The sequence below is a fragment of the Epargyreus clarus genome, unplaced genomic scaffold, assembly GCF_041222505.1.
Source record: "Epargyreus clarus isolate Ecla_fem2 unplaced genomic scaffold, WU_Ecla_fem_2.2 ptg000001l, whole genome shotgun sequence".
NCBI lineage: Eukaryota > Metazoa > Arthropoda > Insecta > Lepidoptera > Hesperiidae > Epargyreus > Epargyreus clarus.
In genome coordinates, this window is record NW_027332209.1 from 12,260,585 (window position 1) to 12,279,075 (window position 18,491).

General features: G+C 35.2%; 2 protein-coding genes across 2 annotated transcripts in view; one reads left to right on the plus strand and one right to left on the minus strand.

Moving 5' to 3' along the window:
* The window catches only part of LOC140750604 (xanthine dehydrogenase-like), a 39,091-nt gene that overhangs the window by 16,768 nt on the left and 3,832 nt on the right, over nt 1-18,491 (minus strand). Inside the window, exons 8-17 of the mRNA XM_073084292.1 lie at nt 18,171-18,458; nt 17,413-17,912; nt 17,147-17,330; nt 16,740-16,935; nt 15,900-16,666; nt 15,341-15,533; nt 13,271-13,381; nt 12,213-12,279; nt 7,184-7,223; nt 109-216 (exon numbers count right to left, since the gene is read on the minus strand). Of these exons, the coding sequence (XP_072940393.1) occupies nt 109-216; nt 7,184-7,223; nt 12,213-12,279; nt 13,271-13,381; nt 15,341-15,533; nt 15,900-16,666; nt 16,740-16,935; nt 17,147-17,330; nt 17,413-17,912; nt 18,171-18,458 (2,454 nt within the window). The remainder of the gene's footprint in view (nt 1-108; nt 217-7,183; nt 7,224-12,212; nt 12,280-13,270; nt 13,382-15,340; nt 15,534-15,899; nt 16,667-16,739; nt 16,936-17,146; nt 17,331-17,412; nt 17,913-18,170; nt 18,459-18,491) is intronic.
* Nucleotides 3,300-18,491, plus strand: part of LOC140750682 (pancreatic lipase-related protein 3) — a 58,366-nt gene continuing 43,174 nt past the window's right edge. Inside the window, exon 1 of the mRNA XM_073084409.1 lies at nt 3,300-3,371. Within this exon, the coding sequence (XP_072940510.1) occupies nt 3,362-3,371 (10 nt within the window). The 5' untranslated portion in view covers nt 3,300-3,361. The remainder of the gene's footprint in view (nt 3,372-18,491) is intronic.

Below are 18,491 nucleotides of genomic sequence, written 5' to 3' on the forward strand. Positions count from 1 at the left end.
ATTTTAGCTTAAAGACAGCTCATCTACTTCTATGTTCTATATTCAAGCCCTTAGATTCTCCTACAAAGAGACAATTAGTGAGATGGTGGTAATATCATCCATATATACCTTTTTCAGTTGACTCTTGAGGATTGCAGGAAACATCGCCCATCCGAAGACGATGCCGAAGATGGCAGCGCCGGTGAAGCCGGCAGCTATCTTCAAGTGCTTGGGGAACTGCATGATCATCTGCAAATGAAAATCGCTTGGAATATCCACTTAAATTTTCCAAATATCTAAGCAGCTCGTCTTTGTTCTCAAGGGAAGCGACGCATTTATTATTAAGGACATACAGTTGTTTATTGGAATACATTAAGTTATTGCGTATTCATAATCTGCATTTCCTGTTAAATCAAATAGGGAAACAGTGCTTTGAAGCATAGAGAAGCAATCACAAAACCTAATAGAAATCTAAACCAAAACTTTCTTGTTGATTGGTGCATTGATAGTCTTGAAGATGGATATGCGTGATGTCTTAAAACCTTCGACAAGGTTTAACGCGACCATCAGGAACATCAAAGCATGTATACCCCTCCATCAAGAACGCTTGATCTATGTATATGGAATTGGTCACACATATCCATGGGCGGCAGTGTCAATCAGATGAACTGCATGGTTGCTGCATTTGCTAGTTCAATGTTATAAAAAAATCATACAACATTGTATAAATTTTGAGCATCAGATAACATTGACGCAAGCCGCAGGGCTATGCGGAAAATAAGAAAATTGTCCTTTAATGAAAGGTATACAATTTGGGGCTTCAATTAATGATAAGTAGATCTCATATTTATTTTTAATTTAAAGATGCAAAGGAACACGCAGTTCACGTGATATAGAAAGTGGCTACACCCCCCAAGGATATTTGTAATTAACCCCCTATAATATTAGATCTATATGAAGTTGGAAATCTAGAAAAATTTACGAGAAAAAGCGCTGCCTTTGATTCCACTTGCGACAAATTTACAGCATCTTTGGAATAAAAAAATATTAAGAAAATATCATTTTTTTTTATTAAATTTCCCAATCTTACTCCTAAAATATGTAATCTCAACTCAAGTCTCAACTTTACCACTAGAAATATTCGATTATAACATTTATTTAAATATTTACATAACGATTCTTAGTTATTGCAAATTAATTTCTACCGTATATCGTTCTTGCACTAAGCCGCACTGACAAATGATCGATTTTTGTAAAGCCTCTATCTATTATAGAACTGAATCGGGGGTAATAATAAAAAATCACGGTCAACCGATACTTAGATTGCGGATGATTATAGACTGTACCTAAACGACGTGAATAAGGAATGCTGAATTCAGGAGTGTGGCTTGGTTCTCACGTAAATGACGTACATTGCTGCCACTAGGGATGCTACCGACTTTCTTTTGCGGATATTACTAGTTGAAAAAATGAGTACGTACATTAATGCTCCTAGGGTTGCTACCTACTTTCTTTTGTGGGTACTAACAGTGGAAAAAAGTCATTTTGAGGAAAAAAACTATAGTATTACGTTATTTGATAGTGTCGCTTATAAGGATTAAACTCTAAGAAGTACTTAAATATTTATGAAAAAGTTAAGAAATACTCTATTTTTTGAGAAAATTAATTCGTTCATACGTTTTGATATTAAAGAGTTTTCATTTTTGTATTATTCATACGGCCAGGATGACTTTGATACAAAATGGATTTCATCGATTCGATTTTCCTACTACTACAGATTAGAAAAAATACCTTATACAAATATGCCACCCCTAATTGCATGAACAAGTAGCCTTGGCCACACAGTTGCAAGCTCATCATTAATTAACTTTCTAATTATGAAGCTTAATGCTTAAGCATCGGCGACTCATGTTATAGTCTTATATAATTTAGAGAAAAGCTTTTAAATATAACTTAGACCATTGTGTTATGAAAAGACTCTTTACTAAGAATGAAATTTGCAATCGTCAAGACAAACCTATCATTTTATGCCCTGTTTTATAACAGCTTCCAAACCGAATTCGAAATCACCTCTCTGTCCCTTTGTGACTTTTTAAAGATGTAATAAGAACATCTAAAACTTCTCGTGGATCTGTTCTTATGTACAGCATAGATTTAACTAAGATAGAACCATAGCTGAAGTTACTACAAGCAATTCCTGAGAATTGAACAAAAATACCTTATATCTCCTAACCTCACCGAACCTCAACCATCAACAAGCTAACAACTTGTTTTTTCTTCCGGTTTTTTAAGCGTTACTACTTTCTGCCAGATATTTTTAAAATTTAAAATTATTTTCACCCTGTTCGTTATGGGATTGCATATTTTTACGTTACGCACAAAACTGTAATATTTTTAAACTTTTGTCAGATCAGCCTTAAAAATCTATTGCCATGTATTCAAATCTTAAATCAAAGCACCCCAATATCATTTCAACAAATTTAATACTCAGTTACTCATCCTAAACCTAAACCAAAACTCAATAATATTCAATATAACAATGAGTGACACAATATTAAATATCAACATCAAACATACGTACGTGTGTCTGTACGGCGAGACGCTGGCACACTTGGTGTTATTGCAACGCTTTCTATGGGCGCGGTGCACTAGTATACTTATGATCAGAAGTGTTGTGGGAAAAGGAAGGATTTTTTTTTTCTAAGTCCGTCTTTTAATTACATTACTTTTTTTATATTACAGTAGCAAATAAGAGAACATACAGTTCATCTCAGAGTTAGTGATTACAGTAGTAATCACTAACTCTGAGATGAACTGTATGTTCTCTTACTGAACAGTAGTTCATGGTTATCTGAAATTAACCTCAGATAACATTTTTACCTGGGCCACAGGTGTGTTGTTATTCCTGAGGACTAAGTTTAAACGTCCCGGATAAGTATGTCTCCCTTACCACACCGTTCAAAGCGGGACACAGCAGATACACACTGATGTTAGTAGGCAGAAATTGCTTCATCTGACATTACAAAATTTAGTTAGACGGACAAAATGTTAACACGTATTAAGTATATTCCAGTTATGATATTGCCATTATTACAAAAATAATCTGAGAAATGTCGAGACGCAACTTACTCGTATATAGTAGAAAATGAAATTGTATGAAAAAGCGGACCAGCAAATTATAGTGTCAAAAAGTCGATCAATATCAAATAGTAAAAGAAAATTTAAAAAAATAAAGGTAATTTCGAATCACTTCTGTCAACGACTGTACTGTGACCGCCTACTGGCCATCGGTAGTGATACCCATATGTCACGTACTGTAATTAGGGTAAGAGTGTTCAGGAGTTTTACTGAGGACGTATTGGAAGTGGAAATTTCTTCATCTATGGAGCTATGTACGTATTTAATTTATATTTTATACACGTAAAATTATATATTTTTTTACCAGTCAGATGCGATGCTACCCCTGAAGAATAACACTCGTTATTAATATACAATCTATCTATTTTGCTACGATAGGTCTTAATTTGACAATTTGTGCCTACTAACAATTGTCGAATTTCGATTATGGGTACACAAAAATTAGACATTACATTGATTTTTCATAAGGCGAGTAAGTTGGAACGCCTAGGGTATTACCCTTCCAACACCTTTTACCCAGAAAAATTCTGGCTTCAACTTCAAAATATTCACATTCACATGAAGCAGAAATAGGTGTGGTGGTGATGCCTCTGGAACCACACAGGGTTTTCTCATCTTCAATATTTTTTCGCTGTAACATATGAACTGAATAGTGTTCTACGGATCGCCATGCATCTAAGAGTATAAGTATGTGAGCATGGAGAATTAGTATTCGATTCTCGCTTACATATATAAATAGGCATGAAAAAATCCGCCTAGTTACGCTAGTATTGTACAAGTGAGATACTTTATTCTAAATCTATCCGACGCTATAAAACTTTACGTCACACCAAAAGCAAATGAATAGGGGTAATAACATCCCTTGACCGGAAATGCGGGATACATAAAAATGAGGGGTAAGATGTCGGGATTACATGTCGTACGACTAGTGAATGTAAAATATATATTAATTTGTTTACAAGGGTGTTTTAAGACGGTAGAACCCTTTGTGTTTCGATCCTTGAGACACCGCCTCCATACCGATTGCTGCCTAATAAATGCAATGTTGCGCTGCTGTGTTCTGGTTTGAAAGGTGTGGTCATAGATTAGTAAAGACTACTCACTCCTAACAAGAAAATGTACCCAGTTTTGAGAATTGAAATAGTTGCGTAAAAAAGTTTTGCCACGTCTCCGTGCTAAAATGCCCCTAAAATATTTGAAATAATTATTTATTTATTATGTAAATTACGCAGTATTAGTTATTTATTCGTAAATTTTCTCTAAAAATGTTTTTATTTGTCAAGAATTCAAAAAAAGAACTTACTAATAAACCATTTGTGGCTTCATTCAATTTCAAGACGGCGAAGTATCTTTACTAATCTATGGGTGTGGTAAGGGAGAAATACTTTTATGAGGCACATTAGTCTAGACTTCTGGAATAGCAGCGCGTCTGTGGCCGACCTCAGAGAGGAATCTGGCCATTGTTAGAGGTTGTTTGCAGATGTCCAAGGGCGGTAATTGCTAATTACATACAAATGGACTGCACGCTAGTTTACTACTTATTACAAAAAATTGTTCGACATCCTTCAAGAAGCATTATACAAGCATCATAAAAGCCAGTCTGCCAAAATTAAAAAATACAGATAGTTTAATTGTATTAATGTCAAGGGACGTTCTACAGAGTATGTATCGCTGAGTGAGATTTGTAATGTGCACAATATAATGCCAACATAATCTTTATTCTATTGCAATTTCAAACATGAACCTCAATTAAGTCTTGGGTATGGGAACGTAGAATAGTGGATTAGGAGTCTAAGTCATTTCTTCATCCTTACAACTTCATAGCCGTTTTTCCATAAGTGTCAACTGTCACGCCTAGTTTAAAACTTATGAATATTTTATGTCTCACGCCCTATACTTTTCCAACTCAAACAGACAATTGAGAGGAACTGTTTCCATTGTAGGAGGCACAGTAACGGCATTAACTATCCGATTAACTGTAAGTAATTTACTAATATTTTTATAGTTTGGTATTGCGGTTTACTTTTTGTTATTTATTAAAATCAATTAAACATTGCAAAAATGTCCAAGGTGCTAAGTGCAAGTCCCAGTGCTAGAATAATTATTATAGGCCACGACAACAGGTAAAAAAGATATCAAATTAAATAAAAATCAAGTTTATGTTTTTGTTTTTTTATTTATCTCATAGTAATTGTAGCAAAGGAGCATGCAGTCCATAATGATGCCGCTAATGAATTATTCCGCACACAGACATCTGTAATCAACCCTTGAAGTCGGCCACAAGTGCGTTGCTGTCCCTGTGTACTAAGTTGAAACGAATCTGTTAAGTATGTCGCCCTAAGGGTTCGTACACAAAACTGCGATGCGACGTCGCATCGCAAAAATCTGCGAGCTCCCTCGATGCATCGCAAGAACTTGCGAATTGATTCGCATCGCACAGTGGTTGTTGTTGTTGGTCACCCTGAGAGACGCTACGCCGCACGATATCGCATCGCAGCAATTCGCATCGCAATTTTCTGCGTTTCGAATTCGCATCGCGTCGCATCGCAGTTTTGTGTTCGAGCCCTTACGTGGCGTAAGGCAAACCGGAGTACAGCAGCGCTGAATACTGCTGTAACTAAGCTCCGGTTTATATTTCCTATACCTCTGTATTGAACATACTCCACCACGCCTCTCCAATGTGGATTACGACACCCAAAAAATTGACGTCGAAACGTGGAAACAGTACCATCACTAACTAGGTGGGCGTAAACTCGGCTATTCAAGACAGTATTCCAGTAAAGTTAATAAAAGGGCAATAATATCAAATATTTCTATGACAGTGATAACTTAGTTCTACTAACTAGGTATCTAGTATTACCTTCAATTCTTCAAAGTGTATATTGAAAAATGTTTTTTTATAATACCTTTACCGAATAATTTTGACTAGTGCAGGAAGACTCAAATAAACAAACATACAAAAACTATTTATTTGCACACCATAATACTAGGAACACATAAAATAATATTAGAAACGGTATTCAAAGAGGCGGTTTTATCGCTTATAAGCGATTTCTTCCAAATCTTTGGGACGGAGTTAAAGATATATGAGAGAAAACTCGTGAGAAATTAGGTTGTTGAAAGTTCGTAATATGACAAAATCAGTAAAATAAAATAAAAAGTATTTATACTTAACCGACATGCATATTCGAGGCGTTCCAACTTAGTCCTTAAGGGTAGCAGCACTATCAACGCATCTGTTTTTAGGAGGGAATCTAATCTTATTGGGATGATTATGGATGTCCATGGGCGTCAGTTGCTACCATTGATCAGGTGAATAAAAGGGTAATATAAAACAATATGTTTAAAGTAAACTACCAAATGAATTGTGATATTTTTATTTAGGTTATAAGGGGGCGTTCAAGTATTACGTAACGCAATTTGGGAGGGGGGGTCTTGTAAAACGTTACGATGCGTTACAGGGGCGGGAGGGGGTCTTTCTTAATACACGTTACGTAACATTTTTTAATAAAAAAATAGAGAATTTATACTCCTAAATTGGCAACCCTTTTGATTTACGTTTACGGGGAATCCCTTGAATGAGTGGGTTCAGCCGAACTGAGTCCCGAGTATTCTGAGTTAGACTAAGTATAGTACAGTATAGCAGTATATATGCTTTGACTATACTTAAGCTAACTTAGAATACTCAGGACACCTAGTTCGGCTGAACACGCCCAAGGATAAAAACTATAACATAACTTTTTAGCGAGTTTAAGGTAAACATTGACACTTGAGTGTTACGTAACGTTTAGAGAGGGGGAGGGGGGGGGTAAAGAAAAACGTTACGGTGCGTTACAACGGGGGGAGGGGGGGTCAAAAATCTTCAAAAATTGCGTTACGTAATACGTGAACGGCCCCTAATACAAATAATATTTAGTTTACGCATGCATGTTAGTAAAATCACATAAAAAATTTAAATAGACCGTCTTAACCAGAGTACGCCTGTCATATATATTAAGGGCTAATGATATAAAATTCTTAATATAATACTTAAGTACTAAATTAATAACTTTAGAAGATATACCACATACATCTTACAATGTGAAACACTTATTTGTAAAATAAAACTTTTTCTTGTCTTAACTGTATACGTTTCTCGAAAAAAAATTTAAGATTTGGATGAAATTTCTTATGTGCTTTGTAGAGTTTTAGGTCGCTGGTTTCTAATCCGATATATAATTTGGAACCCTTGTGCGCTAGAAACAATAATGTAGGTGAATATATGTATAAATACCGTAGAACTGTGCGGTGCTCCCTTCGGCGACCGATCGACCGTGATGCACACACACTCGCGACTCCAAATAGGTCCTCAGGACCCCCGTAATAAATATAAATTATATTATACGTCCCGTGACGAAATCTGAATACCGACTGTCTGTACAATGTGTGTTATGACAGAAACGTCAACCTTTAAATTTTGAATTTACTCCTTTTATTTATAATCAGTATTTCGACCAGTTCTAAATACTGAACATACCCCCGCCCGAGAAAGGCCAAGCCTTTATCAACCAAAATCCAAAAAATAAAAGCTTACACCGAACATATAATAAACATAAATTAACACAAACAAGTTTGTGACAACCCTATTCCGAAGGCAGCCCACAAAACTTAACCATAGGCCGAATAAATATAACCGATGTTGTTTTCAGTTTAACTATCCGAATAATACCATCTTTCTCAGGCAGTAACTCCAAAAACCGATCTATTTTCCGATTTAAAGAAGGCAAGTTTTCTTCTTTTCATAAACTTAAATCTCCGATTGTAGGTGATCCTCCAGGTTTAGGCCATTTACTTCTAGTTTGAAGCGAGTGAAGATATATACTACTCCGTCTTCTCCAAAATCTTTATTAAAGAGCTTGCGCCAATTAACATCTCTTCAATCTATTGTTTGGTAAATCCGCCAAGATATATTCCAGTTCCAATAATAAAGATTTACCTCCCACAAAATGACCTGGCGTTAAAACCATGAAGATCTTTCGTAACCGTACAATGGTCTAGAGTTGAGAACTGCTTCCATCCTGGTAAATACAGTTTCTAGCAGCTCTTCATAAGTTAAAAACAAGTTCCCAAATTACTCGTTTCAACAAAGTTATTGCTGACCTAACATCTTGTTTTTAATCTAAATGTCTTCTTGCAGCTCTATCATTTGTCCCACAGTCGAACCGAATGACATGTGAAAGACCCCGCCGACAAGTAAATGTAGTTAATGCTACAAGATAAGCTTCCGTCGTAATTCGCTAATTCAAAAGTAAATTGTACAACCTTTGCACAAGAACAAATATAAACAAAAGATATACACCATAAGGCTTTAGGATTCCTTAACCGCGAATCCCCAATAATAAAAGAAAATCTTTAAAATAAAGAAAAGCAAATTCCGTTTGAAATAGCCCGGTGGCATTCACCCTATCCGTAGGTAACGAAACCATTAAATGTGTCAATCCATTTGACCAAAAAACAAAATATTCTACAATGAAAACAATAGACCTTTCCCAATAAAAAATAATAATAGAACTAAAGCCATAAAAAATATAACTAAAATAAAACCGTAAAACCGCTAAATCAAATTAATATCTTTTTCCGAAATTTATTTACACGTTGTCTTTCCATGATAGAGAACCGTTTTCTCACAGATGAAAAGGAACTATTTACCGTAAACGTATCTGGTAAATATGGCGAACCTACCGCATATCGCCGTGTATCATCCCGTTGATGACTCATTTTATGATCCAAATGTCTCCAATCCGCAATGGCACTAGAATTGTCGTTAGTGTCCCTAACCTTATGTACAAAATTATCCGATTTTATATTCGTGAAAGTTTGGCAAACGTTAATATTCTGGGCACCTTTATCATTATTTACCGCGTATGAAAAAGGCCCGGACAATACATAACCAAAAATAGTTTGTAGAGCGTGAGGCAAATTATTATTTATTTTAACAATATCCCCGAGCATAACCTCTCCTAATAAATCCGCACCGATTAAAATATCAACCTCCCGACTAAGGTAAAAATATTCATCCGCAAGAGGCAAACCTTTGTAATGACTACAAATATGTTGAGGTAAATTGAAACTAGGCAACTGATTAGTTATTTTATTTAAAATAGTAGCGGTAGATACCAATAACGGTCGACGTGAAAACCGCGGTCGAATCGTTAAATTAACCCCATTTCTACCACTATCCACTGGTATGCCACTCAGTCCCGTGATTGTAGAAGCATTCGTCCTAAACCGCCTTAAACCTAATCTATTGGCACAACCCTCCGAAATAAAACTACCTTGACTACCGTTGTCCAATAACGCACGCGCTTCTTGATAGTGACCATGTGCATCCTTAATATGCACCATGGCCGTAGACAAAAGAACTGTACGATTAAACATGTTACCTTTAATCATATTAGAAGTCAACGAAGCACCACCTTGATTCGAAACGGTAATATTTGCCCTGTTAGATCCGCTAACAGATGCAGTATATGGATTATCCTCCACCCTATCCGCGACAACATTAGAGGCATGTGCCCTACTGTTACCGGTCACAGTAGGTGTCGCCGCCGACCTTGCACTGCCCGATGCTGTCTGGTAGTGAGGTAAATCCATGTGAATAAGATGATGATGCTTAGGTGACTTACACTTAAAGCAAACCCATGAAGATTGACAGTCCGCTATCTTATGAGAGTTAAAACATCTAAAACACAGTTTATTTTCTTTAATAAAGTCTTTCCTAAGACCCACCCTTAAAGATAAAAATTTATTACATTGGGAAAGATGATGTATTCCCCTTTTACAACATTTGCAGCCTACCTGCCTACTTTCCTGAAATGCCTCATGAGTTTTAGTAGTACCACATGTCCGATGTGAATCACCACTTGACTCCAAAATCCTAAGTTCATTTTCCAAAAACCTTATTAAATCCTTAAATTCCGGAAACTCCTTTCCTGTAAATCGTTCTTCAAAACCTTTTTTTAGACTATTATCTAATTTTTGAAAATTAATGTAAAATAATAAATGAGTCCACTGATCAACCGGAAAGTTCATCTTTTCTAGCGCTTTCGTATTTTCTAATAATGTATTTAAAAATAATTTAATAGAACTTAAATGTTTGGTGACATGCGAAATATAAAACAAATTATAAAATAGTTTATCTGCTAACAATCTTTTATTATTATATCTATTGTTCAATAGATCCATAGCAACCGAAAAATTATCTCCCGAAATAGATAAGTGTTGCAATAAAACCTTTGGCTCTCCAGCCAATGAACCTAATAAGTAATACATTTTCTCCGAATCAGATAAAGCATTATCTTCACATATCAAAGAGTTAAATAAATCCATAAATGAAACAAATTCTTCTATTTTTCCCGAAAATGTAGGAATTTGTATTCGTGGTAAAACCACCCGCTTCCGCTTATCACCTTCATCCATTGACCTGAACTCCGAACCATGTTCAGTCTCCGAAGATGATATTTCTAAAAACTTCCTCTTGATATCATAATATATTCCATTATATTTTTTATAATCGTCCGAATAATCCACATCAGAACCATCGTCCAATTCTGATTGCAGTTCCAAAAACATCGACGTAAAATCTTCATAATTACGATCCAAATCATGATACCGTATTTTAAAATTATTTTTATCTATTTCAGATTTAGGTTCCCGCTGAGAAAGATCGTAAATAGAATCCAAATTATGAATTGCTAAATCGTATTTTAATTTATTCAACCTTTGTTTAGATTTAGGAGCCATTTCAAAAAAATTGAAATAAGAAAAAAATAAAATTAAATTTAAACCGATAGAACGCTGTCACAAAATTATATGTCAACCGACTTGACAAATATGAAAGCACAAAATATTACCGAATGTAAATTATAATCCGCAATAATAAAAATCCAAACCGAAATAAAACCGACCGAAATAATAGAGTGGACAACGACCATGCAGTCCACCTCCACCTGGTGTAAATGACCACACGTGCGCTGTTACTCTTGAGGACTAAGTTGGAACGCCTCGATTAAGTATATCTCCCTTACCACACCTTTTTCAAACCAAAAGCAGCTCCAAACACTGCTGTAATGGCAGAAATAGATGTGGCGGTGGTGCTGCCGGAGTCGAACCACGTAGAGTTCTACCACCTTCAACCGACACAACCCGAAACAGGAGAATGCTCAATACAAGCCCGACCGAAACACTAATAATAATCCGAAAAAACGCCTAAAACCGGTGACGTTTCTTGTAGTACCCGATGTACATAAATAAAATAGTAACCGAAATAAATACGTGTATCCCTACGTAATAATTGTAGAGTACACCCGTTTTTTGATGTTGTCCAGCCGCTGTAAATACTTATAATCCGGCAAAGTATTTACAAACGACGTGGACGTGTGCCGATGTCTACACTACTGTTGACCAACACACAAGAATATACTTGCGAGCACGGAAACCCGAATCCCGACTCGAAGTGACCAAAATGTAGAATTTTAGGTCGCTGGTTTCTAATCCGATATATAATTTGGAACCCTTGTGCGCTAGAAACAATAATGTAGGTGAATATATGTATAAATACCGTAGAACTGTGCGGTGCTCCCTTCGGCGACCGATCGACCGTGATGCACACACACTCGCGACTCCAAATAGGTCCTCAGGACCCCCGTAATAAATATAAATTATATTATACGTCCCGTGACGAAATCTGAATACCGACTGTCTGTACAATGTGTGTTATGACAGAAACGTCAACCTTTAAATTTTGAATTTACTCCTTTTATTTATAATCAGTATTTCGACCAGTTCTAAATACTGAACATGCTTTGTTTATGAAAACTCCCAATAAGAAACTTCACAACAGATGGCGTTGATAGCATGGTTTTAATAGGGTTTACTCCACCGATCTTTATTAGGTCTGTGCTTTATTCAATGAAATTTGCTAGATAAAAATGTTTTAAATATATACTATTTTAATTCATAGCAAAATAATTCTATGAATAAACTGTATAAAGGTAAATACGATCGCATAAACTATACCTATAATTAGTTTTTTTCGGGTCTTAAAATCGAGTTACTGTAATTTGAAGTGCTCCAATTTATGTCCAACTGCTGAAAAAATATTTTCAACAGTGCAAGGATATTCTGAAATTAAAAAAAAACATAATTACGAGTACAAACTAATATAAAGTAATTTTATTAAAAGTTATTCGACTATTTATGTTGAGGAATATTATTATTTATACTGAACAAATCCAACATAGTTATTGATAGTTTTTAAGAGTTAGTTTTCGAAATCTCTCACTGTTTACGTTTTACGGAAGTTAAATCAGTTGATCTCCAATATTAACATAACAGTAGACGTCAGATTCCTCGAATGCCTTCGGGCGAAATTATCAAAATATTGATTTAACTATAAACCCAAGTCTGCCAAACTCCGAAATGCTAAGAACTTTAAACACAGAAAAAATAGTGAAATTGAATTCAGTGCTATGATACCACACACAAAGAAGCTTCAACATTCGAGATAAGACTGCATTGACCCTTATTTTAAGTTCTTCATTTACACATTCAAGAAGTTTTCACACAAGAACTTCTAGTAATATGGGTGCTTTAAGTTCCTACAAACACGTATAACCCCGAATAACACAAGCAAGAATGGAATACCGAACCCTCTGTAACCACATTACCCTCAAATGTAATACGGTGATCATACCACATATATAGTGTTTAGTTATTTCGTGCCTTATTTGAGAGTCACCTTATCACTAAATTGTTCAAATAAAATAAAATCTAAATGACTGGAGAGTGCTTTTGACAGTGGCGAAACTATAGGATGGCAGATCTGGCAAAAGCGACCATAAAATTTCTGAATTGTGTATAATAAATAAGCGAAAAAAAAAATCTTTAAATTTGTCTTAAAAAAAACGGTAGCCAGGACCAACAATCAGCAAAGTACGTATTGCTGAGCGTTTTCATAGGGCCCCGTGTAATAAAGTTGGTACGGGTCTCATACGGTATAGTTACGCCACTGACTTTTGAAAACATGGAGACAACGGAGACAAATGGAGTAACATTTTATATAAAGCATGAAGTCAAAATGTCATCAATAGTTTCCTCTACATAATATCCTTACCAATATCCACCCATTGGTCCTCGTAGCCAGCCTCCAAGCGAGCTGAGCGGATCGCTTCACGAAATGCGTGAGTCAGGACGACGGCTAGGCAGAATGCTGGTTCTCCAGTGGCTGCGAAAATTTCGGATATTGTATCTTCTTCGACTTTTTCTTTATCTACCGTTCTGATAAGCCCCGGTGAGTTCTGATGAGCTCTATCTTTAGTTCATTTGAGAGTGGCTGTCACCGGGAGTGTCATAATGTCTTTTATAGAGTCAGACTATAGATTAGATAATCGGCCCTATACTAATTCTCTACTGTTTTATTTCTCGATACTGATCTTCTTCTAACCACTTTCTTCAACAGTGAATGAACACGTTGCGAGGAAAAATATGTTTTTGCTGTAAGCTACTAGTTATGATAAAAAAACTAAAAACCGTTTGCTTGCTTGGTAGTTTTAAACAAACCTATATCCCAAAATGTTAAGTAATCCAATGACATCTTAGAATTATGTTAAATTACGTCAGACTGTTTAGCAGGGGATACCGTAGCCCTATTCCGGTCCCGAAACTACAGGGACAGGTAAAATATTACCTTAAGAAAGATGCAACACCGTAATAAAGAAGTAAAAGTTATCCACTTTTCATACAGACGCGATACATTTCTTGATTAAGGTACGTCTCCTGAGAATGTTGGAAATCAAGCAAAGATTCTGGATTCAAGAAAATGGGTTACTGCTTTACATTCATACATATTTGATATTTTATTAATGATTTCAGTTTTTTGTTTTTATATAATATACGAGTACCAGACTGGCATGTAGTCACCTGATGGTAAGTGGCTATTGCCGCCAATGGACATCTGTTATCAACCCCAGATAGGATTAGATTCCTACGTGAGGACGGCCACAGGTGCGCCGCCATCAGAGGAAAGGATGAGGATCAGACGCCTCGGAAAAGTATGTCTTCCTTACCACACCCTTTAAACCAGAACACAGCAGAGCTTAACACTGCTGTAATACGGCAGAAATAGGTGTGGCGGTAGTGCCGCCTGAGTCGAACCACAAGGTTCTTCCACCTTCAAGGTTAGGTCAGGTTCATAAGAGGTCCTATGAAGTCAACCGGCACCCACACTCCTAGCGAAATCTTTATTACTTTGCATTGAAGCATTGAGCGCTATTCACCCCCGCTCAAAGGAGGTGCAATATACGGATTTAAAATTGATCTACTTTTGCTTACAGATGCGATTTATTTCTTGATTAAAGTATCTTTCGAGAGGCCGTCACTGAAAAGCAAAGGATTTAACATTTCTACTACTAATACGAAACTAGTGGTTTCAAGATTATTTTATATACCTTTGAAGCCTTTGATTTAGATTATTATGAACCTAAAATGTGTTTATATAAGAACAGTAAATCAAACTCAAATTATATTGTAACAATGTTATTTTATGTTTATTAGGGTTGAAAATTAATTTTGAAACATATCATGGTGGTCGATTAACATAATATATTCCCATATGTTAATGTGTAACAAAGGTTAAGGTTTATGTGTAATATGATTATATTCATATGTAATATTATCTCATATGAGCAAAATAAACCAAAATTAAATTATTCATTTTCATATTTTGGAATAATTAAAGCCAAGTAAATATTTATAGGACCAGACTGACTTACGCTTAAACATTTCCCATATTATTTCAAATTTTAATTTAAATAACATTCAACATAAATAGAGAAAATAATGGATCTTATCATTGTTTATACAACTTACTTATTCACATCCTTTCTTAAATAAACAAGTTTTATCGTAATGGAATATCTTCTAAATATGTTATCGATTTTGGGTAATAATCAGAAAATATAGATTAGGTTATATAAAGTTTTTGAGATTAGTTTTGTTCCTAAATAAAGGAAAGTTAGATTTATCGAGATAATATTATAATGGTATCCGCAAATACCTACATTCTTCGAACCGACGGCATTAATAACTGAACTAAACTAGAAATTTTGTATCTACATGACCTTTAGTAAAACAACTTTGTTTTAGAAATGAAATCATGCATAAATATCTAATTTCTGTAACTAACCTTTGGATTGTAGGACGCCAAATTTGTTAACTGAGTTCCTTCGAAAGTAAACCCTGAAATCTGCGGGAAGGTCTTTTATCCCCGGAGGCTTGTAGGTCCAGGTTCGATCTGTGAGAATCTTTCCAGTTTTACGATCGTAAATTAGCTTTTCTGATGTCCAATAGCCAAGACCCATGACAAATGCACCTTCGATCTGTAAATAATTGATTATAATATTTGAAATAATTGATTTGCTTAGAAATATTACATAAATGTTAAAAAAATAAGCTTCGTCGTTATTCATATTCTTCTCAGAAATATGGCACTGCAGGTAAAATAATTAAACCACCATCTTGGGGCGGACGCCATATTAGGTACAGATGTCACTAAACTAATCATCCAACCCAAACTTGTATGCAAAATTTGAGCTTTATCCCTTGGGGTAAACTGCTTTAAAATTCAATACTAAGTTTTGACCCTCACAAACATACGTAGTAACAAGGTAAGTTAATTTTAAGCTTAATTATAAATTATTAATTATAAATTAAATGCTTAATTATAATTAATAAAATTATAGTACCTGACCAATGTCGACTTCTGGACTTAAACTTCTACCAGTATCTTCGAGCAGATCCACCCTTTTTATATCATGGTTTCCAGTTAAAATATCAACCTCTACTTCCAAGACCACAACTCCGTAAATATCGTACGGCTTCACAGGTTCACTTGTTTTGTACATGTACGATGCTTGTAGGTTTACTCCAGAATTGTGCGCTTCAAAAACAAGTTCTTCCCATGTCGGGTTACCCATTTTCTTCTTAACAGGTTCCAATCTCTCTAAAAGTTGCTCACATGCTTTCATTGTTGCAAACGCGACACATTCACTTCCAACGCTCGCACCAGTAGCGTAACTATTTGGAGAAGTGAAACTTGTGTTCGGTTTTACGCTTACTTTTTCTAAAGGTATTCCTAAAGTATATGCGCATACTTGTGCTGTTTTCGTATTAATTCCTTGACCCATTTCGACAGCTCCATGAGTCAACGCCACTGTTCCATCCGCGTAGTATATAGAAACAACAGAATTGTACGGTCCAATATAAAATAGTTCATACGTCATCGGTATTAATTTAATAGCTCGTTTTCTCCATCGATTATCAGTATTAAATCTATTAACTTCTGTTACCCTTTCATCGTATTTCGAGTCTTTTTTTATTTGTTCTATTAATTCCGGGATCGGGTTATCTTCGAGAGTCATGTTTGATAATCGAACTTGTAAAGGATCTTTACCTACTACGTATGCGATTCTCTCCATTATATATTCTGTAGTCGCAATACCTTCAGCTGAGGCTGCGACAAAAAGTATTAAATTAGTAGCTTTATTAGTTAGTTAGCTATTATTAATTTAGTTTGATTTTCTTACCAGGAGCTCTACACCAAGTAGTAGAAGGCAAATCTGTGAGTACATTATATGCTTCAATGCGCCAACGTTTAGTATCGTAACAATTTGGGAAATGGCTTAATGTCATACCAGTGATTGTTTCATTCTTCGAACAACCGTTATCTTGATAATATTTGTTTTTTAAGTATTGGATTTTTCCATCGGCGTTCACTCCAACCTGCAATTTTAGTTTATAGGTAAGTACAGAACATTAACATTTAGTACCAAAATTTTATGACATGTTAGTAATGAATCATTAAGTTTATTAAGTTTTGCTAAAGATGGAAATTTGATCATATCTGTCCGCTACATATTACATAATTTTGATCTTTGCTAGGCAAATGTTGTATACATTAATTATAAATAAAAATATTTTCATTTTTGTTTACCTCAAAATTACATAAAGTCGATGCTCTTTTTCCAATTATCTTCATATTGTCTTCTATTGAAAGTACAAATCTACACATTTTTCCTTGCAAATGTGTGACCATTGCTGCTGCGCAAGCTACCAGACCAGCTCTAGATATTTTACCTCCATATGCGCCACCGACCCGACGAATAATGACATTAACACTAAAAAAACTCCAAAAAATTACCATGAGATCATACATTTAATTTAACGTATTCGTATTTAAATATCAAAACCGCAATTTACCTATTAACAGGAATATTCAAACAATGTGCCACAGCTATGTTTACTAGGTTCGGCCATTGCGTAGAGGAATATACATCAATCCCATCTTCTGTTGGTTTCACCACACAAGTCTGAGTTTCCATGTGATAATGGTACTGACTATTCAGTTCAAGTTCACCACGAATAACGAATTTAACGTCGTTACCTACCTCTGTTGGTTCTACGACGGTATCTTGTGTAATTCGTTTATCCTTTTCTGGTGAGCTAAGAACGTCTTTTATTGTCAATAGAGGCACATTTTTATTAACTAATTCATATTTCACTTTAACCAATTTGGCGGCTTTATTAGCTACCTTTTCTCTATTTGCAACTATGATACCAACTGGTTGTCCATTGTATTTAACTTCTTTCGAGCATAAAATTTCCTCATCAAATTCAAGTAATGACATATTAGCCGGTGTGAATGTGTTATCACCTGGTATGTCCTTGGCCGAATAAAAAGCTATTACACCTGGCTCTTTCTAAAATGAAAAACAAATATTTTTATAAGCACCGTAGATTTAATATTTTCGTTATACTTAGTCTTTGCTTTCACTATACTTGTAGATAACGTTGTTATCACTTACGAGTAAAATGCGACTCCATTTATGCAAACTAATTATGCGACCCTATAATGTGCCATCTCTTTGATCAAAATCGTTTAATTGTAATTGTAATAATGCAGTGAATGAATTTGGTGTTATAGTGGGAGTAGAATAGATTGACAAAAATAAACTTACAAAAGCTCCTGATATGTCAAAGTCCTTTACAATGCTGCCTGGAGTAACATCAGCAGTTACAAATGTACCAAATACTTCATTCATATCAGTTGTTAAATCATTAGCAAAAATGGCTTCACCACTGCATTGAACTAAAGCTTCTATTTTTGGCACTGGCTTATTAAGTGGCCATACACTTTTATCTGTGTCATATACTTGTGTTCCTTGAGATATATGCCTTTTTATAGCCTCACCGCCAGATCGGTATCTTTGATTAAATCTTGAATCAGGACATAAACTTAATATTGCCTACAAATATAGTAAAAGTTTGAGTACATAACA